Source organism: Cavia porcellus, unplaced genomic scaffold (genome assembly GCF_034190915.1).
Source record: "Cavia porcellus strain 051 isolate PalLab524CR breed Dunkin Hartley unplaced genomic scaffold, mCavPor4.1 scaffold_6, whole genome shotgun sequence".
In the NCBI taxonomy this organism is placed as follows: domain Eukaryota; kingdom Metazoa; phylum Chordata; class Mammalia; order Rodentia; family Caviidae; genus Cavia; species Cavia porcellus.
Genome location: NW_026947489.1, coordinates 71,907,743 through 71,918,264, shown reverse-complemented (window position 1 = coordinate 71,918,264; position 10,522 = coordinate 71,907,743). Strand labels below are relative to the sequence as shown.

Here is a 10,522-nt window from a genome sequence, read left to right as displayed (position 1 = left end):
ATTTCTCTGGCTAGTACTTCCAGTACTATATTAAATAGGAGTGGTGATAAAGGACATCCTTGTCTTGTGCCCGATTTTAAAGTAAAGGCTTTCAATTTTTGGCCATTTAGTATGATGCTGGCTGTTGGTTTGTCATAAATGGCCTTTATTTTATTGAGGTAAAGACCATTTATTCCAATTTTCTGTAAAGTTCTTATCATGAATAAATGTTGGAACTTATCAAAGGCTTTTTCTGCATCTATAGAAATGATCATGTGATTCTTATTTTTGGCTTTATTGATATGGTGGATTACATTTATTGTTTTGCGTATGTTGAACCATCCTTGCATTCCTGGGATGAATCCCACTTGGTCATGGTGTATAATCTTCTTGATGATTTGCTGCATCCTATTTGCCAATACTTTTTTGAGGATTTTTGCATCTGTGTTCATTAGGGAGATCGGTCTATAGTTCTCTTTTTTAGTTGGGTCTTGCTCAGGTTTTGGTACTACAGTAATATTTGCTTCCAGGAATGACTTAGGAAGGATTGCTTCCCTTTCAATTTCATTGAATAGTTTGAGGAGTGTCGGCATTAGGTCTTCTTTGTATTTCTTGTAGAATTCTGCAATGAATCCATCTGGGCCTGGACTCTTCTTGGTGGGTAAGGACTTAATTACATTTTCAATTTCATTAGCAGAGATTGGGTTATTCAACAGTTTTACATCCTCTTGATCTAGCTTTGGTACTTCATATGCTTCTAAGAATCTGTCTATTTCTTCTGTGATATCAAACTTTTGAGAGTAGAGGTTTTCGAAATAGGTGTTGATGATCTGTATTTCTACTGGGTCTGTAGTGATTTCACCTTTTTCATTTCTTATTGCATGAATTTGAGCTTTTTCTTCCCTTTTTTTAATAAGGTTGGCTAGGGGCTTATCAATTTTATTTATTCTTTCAAAGAAGCAACTCTGTGATTCGTTGATTCTTTGGATAGTTTTCTTAGTCTCTATTGCATTGATTTCTGCTCTGATTTTTATAATTTCCTCTCTTCTTTTGGCTTTGGGCTTGACTTGCTCTTCTTTTTCTAGCTGTTTGAGGTGTAGCATCAAGTTATTTATTTGTATTCGTTCTGTTTTCCTGATGTGGGAACTCAGTGCAATAAATTTTCCTCTCAGGACGGCTTTCATTGCATCCCACAGATTCCGTTAAGTTGTATCTGCATTTTCATTTTCTTTTAGGTATTGTTTAATTTCTTCTTTAATTTCTTCTGTGACCCACTGATTACTCAAGAGTGTGTTATTCAGTTTCCATGTGTTTGTGGGATTTTTGCAGTATCTTTTATCATTAATTTCTAATTTCAGAGCGCTATGATCCGATAACATGCAAGGGATGATTTCAACTCTTTTGCATTTGTTTAAATATGTTCTGTGAGCTAATATATGGTCTATTTTAGAAAATGATCCATGTACTGCTGAGAAGAATGTGTATTCTGATGTTGTTGGGTGGAACATTCTGTATATGTCTATCAAACCCATTTGTTCACAGGTGTGATTCAGTTCTGTTATTTCTTTGCTCATTTTCTGTCTGGTTGATCTATCCCTTGGTGTCAACGGTGTATTAAGGTCTCCTGTTACAATTGTGTTACTGATAATTTGAGTTTTCATTTCTGTTAATCGTTGTTTTATATAACTGGGTGCTCTGGAGTTTTGTGCATATATATTTAAGATAGTTATCTCTTCCTCTTGGAGTTTTCCCCTAACGAGTATGTAGTGACCTTCTTTGTCCTTTATGGTCATTGTTGGTTTAAAGTTCACGTTGTCTGCAAACAGAATGGCTACTCCTGCCTTTTTTTGGATTCCTGCTGCATGAAGAATTGTTTTCCTTCCTTTGACTTTCAGTCTGTGAGTATCCTTCTGGGTTAGATGGGTTTCCTGTAGACAGCATATGGTTGGATTTTGTTTCTTTATCCATTCTGCTAGTCTGTTTCTTTTGATTGGTGCATTGAGACCATTTACATTAATGGTTATTACTGTTAAATGCTGGTTTATTGTTGACATGTTATCTCTCTGCTGTTGCATCTTTATCTTTCTCTTCTGTTTAATTATTTGCTTTGCTTAGTGGTTTTTTTCCTTTGTGTATCTAAACTGTCTTTCAATATTTTTTGCAGGGTTGGTTTGGTGTTCATGAAGTTCTTCAGCTGTTCTTTGTCATGGAAGTATCGTATTTCACCATCAATTTTGAATGATAGTTTTGCCGGATATATCAGTCTTGGTTCAAAATCATTTTGCTTTAGGATCTGGAATACTTCACTCCATGCTCTTCTTGACTTTATTGTTTGTGCTGAGAAGTCTGCTGTGATTCTGATAGGTTTTCCTTTATAAGTGATCTGTCTTTTCTCTCTGACAGCTTTTAATAATCTATTCTTGTGTTGGATTTCTGGGATGGTGATTATTATATGTCTCTGTGTAGTTTTATTTTGGTTATGACTATTTGGAGTTCTATATGCTTCACTGAACCTGATGTCGGTTTCTGATCTCATGCTTGGGAAATTTTCAGCTATTACTTCTCTAAATATCCTCTTGACATCCTTTATTTTGTCTCCTTCTATTTCATTAATCCCTATCATTCTTATGTTATTCTTCTTTGCATCATCTTGCAGTTGTTGAATTGTTGTTTCCTGATTCCTTGTTATTTTTAAAAGATCTTTCCTTTCCTGTTCACTTGCTGCAATCCTGTCTTCAAGGTCTGAAATTCTATCTTCACTTTTATTAAGGCGGTTTTTACAACTTTCAGTGGAGTTTTTTATTTCTTGTATATCTCTGTGTATCTGCATTATGTATTCTGTTTGTTTCTTATATTGCTCGTCTCAGGATTCTATCTTTTTGTTTAGTTCCTCCAATTTTTTATCTGTGTTTTCTTTAGATATATTCAGAATCTCTTTCATTTCTTTTATCATTTCTTCTTTTATCTGGGAGATTATTTCAAGTTTGAATTTCTTTAAAGCTTCCTGGAGTTGCTTGTCAATTTCAGTAGCTATTGTGTCCGATATATGAGGATGGGATATATTTTCTTCTATATACATTGCTCCTGGGGTTTCTTGAGATGGGCTGGAGGTTTGAGGTTGTAATTTGGTCTTTTGTTTTGTCATTTTCCTATATTTCTGTGTTTCAAGTGTTATTTGAAAGTTTCCTCAGGATCTGTTGAAAATCCCCTTCTATGTTTGCAGCTACTGAGTCTCTGGCACCACGCTACCCCAAGCCATTGGGCCTGCAGAACCAATGGCCCTCCTCTGCCTGCTCAGAACTCTGCAGTTCCAGACAAGCTGGGCCTCAGGGACACTGTGCACCCACCTGCCCCTTGGAAGCTCCACAGCTCTTCAATCGCAGCCGGGTTAGGGTACTCACCACAGGCCGCAGTGCCCCAGGAACCTGTGATCCCTCCCTGCTTGCAGAGATATCCACAGTCCTCCAGACCCACAGAGAGGCCGATGCAGGCAACCCAGATCCACCCAGCTCCTCCTCTGCACACCAATGGCTAGGTGTGGCAGCGAAACAGGCTGGGCTCGGGGGATAGTGTGGGCCCGCCCACCCGCCGGGAGCTCAGCAGTTCTCCAAGTGCAACCGGGATGGGGAGGCAGATGTAGAGGCCTCAAACCCACCTCTCCCCTTCACTGCACCTGGGAGCCTGGAGGGACCCAAGCAGTCTGGCCCTCCTTTCTTTCTTTCTGTCTTTCTTTCTTTCTTTCTTTCTTTCTTTCTTTCTTTCCTTCTTTCTCTCTCTCTCTTTCTCTCTTTCCTTCTTTCCTTCCTCCCTTCCTTCCTTCCTTCCTTCCTTCTGTTTCTTCCCTCACACATTCCCTCTTTTTGGCCTCATCCCAGGAGCCCTAGAGCTCCACCTGCTTCCTTGCCTCAGAGACTCAGTATCCAGTTCTCACCAGGTCAGTCCTTTATGTCATAGTGGGATTCTTGCTCTCTCCATATAGATTCTGGCTCGCTCTCGCTCTCTCTTGCTTTCACTCTCACTCTCACTCTGTCCCTGTCTCTCAGTGATCTTCCATTTCTGTTTGAGACAGGATCTCACTAAGTTGTTAATTCTTTGCTGCATGTGTGAATCCTTTGTGAAGTGAGAGATAAAGAGAACAGATATAAAACAAATGCAAATAAAATTCTAATACATTTGATAAAGAAGCAATGTAGCTGCAAGATCTGTACTCTTCTTCTAAAAGCCTTAAAGTTAAATTGGTATACTGAAGTTCAATTATATGTCACTCTTAAAGGACAATTTAAGTGAATTTCAGTATTTTAAAGGACTTTCAAAAAAATGTAAAGTTCTCAAAAATCTGTTGGATGTGTTGAAATTCTATTTAGTTACTTTAGAAAAACTACTTATATAAACATCAGGCCTACTTCCATTGCTGTGACCAAATACCTGAGAAAACCAACTTAAAAGAGGAACAGGTTATTGACCTCCAGTTTCAGAGGTTTTAATCGGTTAGTACTCTCATGATTCAGTTACCTCTCTAGATCCCACCTCTGTACTATGCTGCATTGGTGATCATGCCATCAATACCCAAGTTTGGGGAAAGAATTCATATTTAAACAATAAGATAGTACTAAATGATAGTAATGAATTCCTTTAAAAATTAAAGCTCATTTCTAAATTTTTAGGCTGTAATGTGCTAGCATATATAAAATTACAAATATTAGCAAATAATATAATTTAAAATACTCAAGAAAATAAAATGATAGTCAAGGGACTGATAGAAAACTGATATTTAAGTTTGAAGAACTAAAGAAACTTATCCACATGTGTAACTTGAAGAACATGGTTCTCAAGAAGTCTTCAAACAACAAAAATAACTAAAACATCAATTGTAAATGGTAGCCATTATGATTTCAAAAAAGGGATTATATCAATGTTCTTTAGACAAAAGAGTATAACACTCTCTATATTTTGTCTTATAAAAAGTTTCTAACCAGTCATGATGAGGTAATTGTATTTGCAATTATAAAAAATACTGAAGTTAATGGTATCTATTGAAGAGTACTTTAACCATAGAATCAGTGCACCTCAGATTGCATAAGGTCTGATGGGGAAAATACCTCTAATTTTTCCAAAAGTAAACTGTATGAAAATAGAAGAAATGATGATAGGAGACTTCTGTATTAAAATAAAAAGGCACAAAGTGAGAAAAAAATTACCCTACCTTACACTATATACCTGAGTTTATGTGTCTGTACATATACATCTCTGTGTATATATTCATAATTACTAAAGCTATGAAAAGAAATTACCAAAACAGTCTTCAGAAGCTAGAGATAATTTAAAACCCAAGACAATTTTCCCATACATCACTTTTAATTTTCCAGATTGGTACAGGTACACATGAATTTTATCCATCCATATGCAAGCAAAAATATTAACATCTTATACAGAAATTTTCACCTTTTGAATTAAACAAGGCCACTGTCATTCAAGACAATATCATGTTCCTTAAATAAAGGTGTCTAGAGTTCACACCCAGAACAATATAAAGTAACACTCATTGAACACAACTGTATATTTATATGATTTTCTTTCTTTGTTCCTAAAACAGCTGTATGGTGTTGGTACCATAATATCCTTTCACAGATGTAAGGACTAAGACTTAGGGTTAGGGTTAGGGTTAGGGTTAAGGTTATATAACCTGCTCCTGTTTGCACCAATAGTAAGAATGTTATTAAGCACTCATGAAGATATCAGAGTGTATGAATTTTATTACCTCATGGTGGACCCAGGTTCTGCAGAGACTAAAACTTATAGCCTTTGGGAACTTCTTCAAGAAAATAGTTAAAATTATTAATAAAAGATTGCTAGGCTTAGTCTAGGGCCTTAAAGGAAGACTATGCAAAGAAAATGATGCAAAATTTAAGTTTAATTAGCTTATTGGTAAGCCCACTATTATCAAATTGCATAATATTTTAAAAGCTTCAAATATCTTTAGAAACAAACATTATGTACAACTCTTACTGTCACTATATATCTCTCACTTACCTTCATATTTCCATTTATATTTTATCTTTAATCTCTGATTTAAAATATTTTTCCCAAAATTAAATAATTCTACTTAATTTTACAAGGCATTTTAAAATTGTCTTTTTATAGCTTTAAAATACTCATTTGTTTAGTATTGTCAAGTGTTATTACTCCCCAAATGGACAAAAGAAGATAAAATTGCTTATTAACATAATATTCTTGTATATCTTCCATGTCTCTACATTCCCATAGTTTTGTGAATAGAAATAGTGCAGACCATTGAAAACTATTTCTGGCCTGCTGTGTTTATGGTAGCTGATTTCTAGCATGCTTCTGAAAATATCTTTTCTACCTTTCGATACTCTCATGATAAATGGCACAATTTCTGTTTGTAAGGCCATGTCATATTGTTTACCCCAAGTAAAGGGTAGTCAACTACTTGTCAAGGAGACATAGTGATAAAGCCATCCACCATAGTTCATATTTAAGATTGTTGAGTTCATATAGTATGAACAAAATGTTCTCATCTTGAATGTAGAGTGCTTGTGCTGATCCAGCAGGAGATGGAAGGTAGTTCTCTTTGGATATAGAAGTTTTCCAGATATTAGCAGACTCGGTTTCATTATTGACTTCCCTGGTGTAGTTTTATGCTGATCAGGTACACCTTTGAACATTTTTCACAAATATTCTTGAGTTTTAGAATTCTCCACAGATGCACCCATACTTGATGGGATGCCTTTCAAAAGACATCACAGTTTTATATTGCAAAAAAGAAAAAGAAACCTTCATTTTTGAAGGTACTTCTTAAATGAATGAAGATATTTCATGAAATGATTAGAGTATTACTAAAGCACCGGCTAAAGGATATGACATATTGTATCTAAGAATATTTTAGCATTTAACCTCAGTCAAGAGAAAGTTCAGAAATACAACCTAAGCATATTCATTTGTATCACTGTTTCAAATATAACTGTGATGTTATTTTGCTTGTATGAATACACTTTATCCTTCTGTGAATACTGTGAATTCAGTAATTTAAAGGAAATTTTTTTGTACTAGAGATTGAACTCACAGCCAGCACTTGCCCAGCAGGCATTTATGCCACTGAGCTAAATGCCTGGCCCCATCATCAGTAATTTCAAAACTGCCTGCAATTTAAACACAATATCCTGTGCTTTAAACTGAATTCGCTTCTTTAACTGTTTAATACATTAATGAAAACTACATACTGATTAAAATACATTCACTTTACAATGTGAGCTAAAAGTTAGCTAAGACTTTCTTTTTCTGAATTTATTTCTCGTGATACTTAATGTGATAAAATTATTGGCTTTTTTCATTTGCTCAATAATTGCAGTAAAGAACAGCATTTTGACATTTATTAAATACTATGGTCGAAACCTATCTTTCCTTTTGTAGGTACAAGATGAATAATATATTTAACAATATTTTATGAACCTCACTTAGTGATGTTTTTGTGTTTGTCATCATTTTATAAAGATGCTTTGCTTTGCAAAGTTACCAAAAGAATTACAGCAGCTTTATGGCTTTTAATACTTCCAACCTGAAGAACTATCACCAGGTAGTAGTGATACTTTGTGTATCTGAAAGCTAATATTCAAAACAGTAACCAAAGATAATTATATACAAAAATATACTCATACCATTGACAATGAGTTACTAAACACAAATTTAGTTTTATTCAAACATCAAAAAAGTCTTTAACCAAAAATGTGAAGCAATACAACACTTTAAAATTAAAGTACATTTCCCATAAATTCAATTATTATATTAAATTTTATTTATTAATTCAATTCTAATACTTATATGAAACACAGTGCTCTGCTTTGTAAGTCAATTCATAATATGTTCGGGCTTACAGAATTCTTTGGCTTCTGATTTACATTCTGCATTCGGAAGGCAGTGTGGCAGAAGCATTCCTCTGCTCATTAGCTAAAAGTGATTGTACACCGTTCTCTCTGTAACCATTCTGTTTCTCTTCATCTTTCACAATGAAATACCTAGGGTTTTATTTTAAAAAGAAATGACAAATTGCTTTAAATGTTAAGCAGAAGTGGCTTAAGGATGTGTATACAAAAGCATTATCCTTGTCAGCAGAAGTTAATTTCCTACAGTATTTTGTGAATCTTAAGAAGTATAGAACTCGTGACAACTTATCAAGCTTTAGAGGAAACAGTCTGAGTAACTCAGTTGCTAATTATTATGTATATATGTATATAATTATTATCTTATAGTTTCCCTTTAATCTGAACCTGGCCTTTCCATTTTTTTCTCTTTTCCAGTGAACTGATCATTTATATTGATTGCTTTAACTGAATAATTGTTCCCAATATTTTATAGACAGTCTGATTCTGGATGAAATTATTTCAATTAATTTGCTTTCCCATAATTTCTAATGTATATTTAAAATACGCATAAATGTTTAAAATGTAATTGACAGTGAACACCTACAAATTTTTGACAGTTACAATTTGATAAGAAGCTCAGAAACAGGAGCTGAGCACGGTATCGTGACCAATGTCAGGTGTCAGAAAAACTGTGATAATTACTGTCTAGGAAATGGAATATAATGAAGAGGACTTGCCTTGTTGGAACTAGAAACTCATTCTTCAGTTTCTTTACTTCTTGATTTTTCAAAGTGTAAATTATTGGATTCAGAATAGGAGTAAAGATGGTATAAAACATAGAATCTTTTCTATTAGAAAGCTGTTTTGTGGCAACATATAGATGAAGATGCATGGCCCAAAGAGCATGAAGACAACAATGAAATGAGCTGTACATGTAGAAAATGCCTTAGATCATCCTCCAAATAAATGATGCTTGAACAAGGACAATAACATGAGTTAAATAAGAGAATAAAGCACAATAACGCAATTATACCACTTGTCAAGATCATAAAGAGCCCCAGAATGTAAGTATCCACACAGGCCAGCTGGAACACCACAGGAAGGTCGCAAAAAAAAAAAAAAAAAAAAAAACTATCTTGTTCGGACCACAGAACGGCAATGTGAGGGCAAGTATGACCTGGTTCATTGAATGCATGATTCCCACAACCCAGGAAGCCACCACATGGACAACACACACCTGGGCACTAATGACTGAAGTGTAGCGAAGGGGCTTACAAATTGCAATATATCTATCCAAGGACATAACCATTAGCAAAATAATCTCAGTACCAGTGAAAAGATGTAGCAAGAACGTCTGAGTGATACAGCCATTGAAAGAGATGGTTTTGTGACCTGTTAGGTAGTCTGTAACCATTTTGGGAGTAGCAAAGGAAGCAAGGGACATATCAATGATGGAGAGGTTAGAAAGCAGAAAGTACATAGGAGGGTATAGGTGAGAATCAGCTAGAATGTGATGATTATGAGGCTATTACCCACCACTATTGCCACATAAAACAATGAAAACACCATAAAGTAAAACATTTGTAGTTCCCAGGATTTACAGAGCCCCAGAAAAACAAATTCAGACACAATAGACTTACTGCCCATATCTATTGTCATCATTCATAGGTAGAAGCCTGAAAGGAAAAGAAAAATTAAGTTTAAGTATGGATAAATTGAAACATAAACTCTACTTCCAAGAATCTACTTTCACATACTTGGTTTCTTCTTGAATATTTATCCTTACTCTTTTTTTTAAATCCTTCTCATTTCTTATATAGGTTTAATGTACAGAATAATAGAGAGATCACAACATATCCTTTAAATCATATTTATAGAAAAAATACCTTTCTGGCATTAAATGGCATTCAAATGAGAATAACATTATGAAATGACCTACCTAGATATTTATCTTTCCATTCTTCTATAGAATCCTAAGGATAAGAGTTAATATTTAGTGAGCACTTATTTTAAGGCGGCAAAATGTGAAACACAAACATGTGTACACACATGTTCAGTTATTTAGAATTAATCCAGCTGGGATTGGTGCATGCCTGTAATCCCAGCACTCACAAGGTTGAGGCAGGAAGATTGTTGCAAGTTTGAAACCAGCCTGAGTTACAAAGTAAGCTCAAGTCAAGCCTGATATGCATAGTTGCATAGTGAGATCCTGCCTAAAGGGAAAAAAAGAATTCACCCACAAAGCTAACCTAGATGTAAAGGAATATAATAGTTACCTCACATATAAAAGCCATTAAGAAACATTACAGTGAGTCCTCAAACTACAGTTGTAAAAAAGTTGCACATTACTAAGAAAAGCTGTTAACACAGTTACAGATAAAAAGTCTCCCAACTGAAACCCAGCAGAAACAAGCAGAAAATTTGTTTTTCAAATGAGTATGGAAACTTTGTTAAGATTATTAAAATACAGTTTTGCAGCCAAAGAAAAACATTTATTTTAACTTTTATTGATGACAATTTTCTTTACGTTAAAATATGAGTCTCCTACCAATATTAGTAACTTTACAAATTTAAGTTCTGCCCTTGCTTCTTAAAGAAAAAAAAACATATCACACACACACACACACACACACACACACACACACACACATAAAATCTCAAAG

The 10,522-nt window shown here is 34.7% G+C and overlaps 1 protein-coding gene across 1 annotated transcript; it reads right to left on the bottom strand.

Annotated features, from left to right (window-relative positions):
- Nucleotides 1-8,532: 8,532 nt before the first annotated feature.
- On the bottom strand, nucleotides 8,533-9,518 carry LOC100721609 (olfactory receptor 4K2). The gene is given in 5 exon segments (XM_013152038.2): nucleotides 8,533-8,696; nucleotides 8,699-8,851; nucleotides 8,854-8,989; nucleotides 8,992-9,371; nucleotides 9,374-9,518. Coding segments are annotated over 5 exon segments (978 nt in total).
- Nucleotides 9,519-10,522: the final 1,004 nt, after the last annotated feature.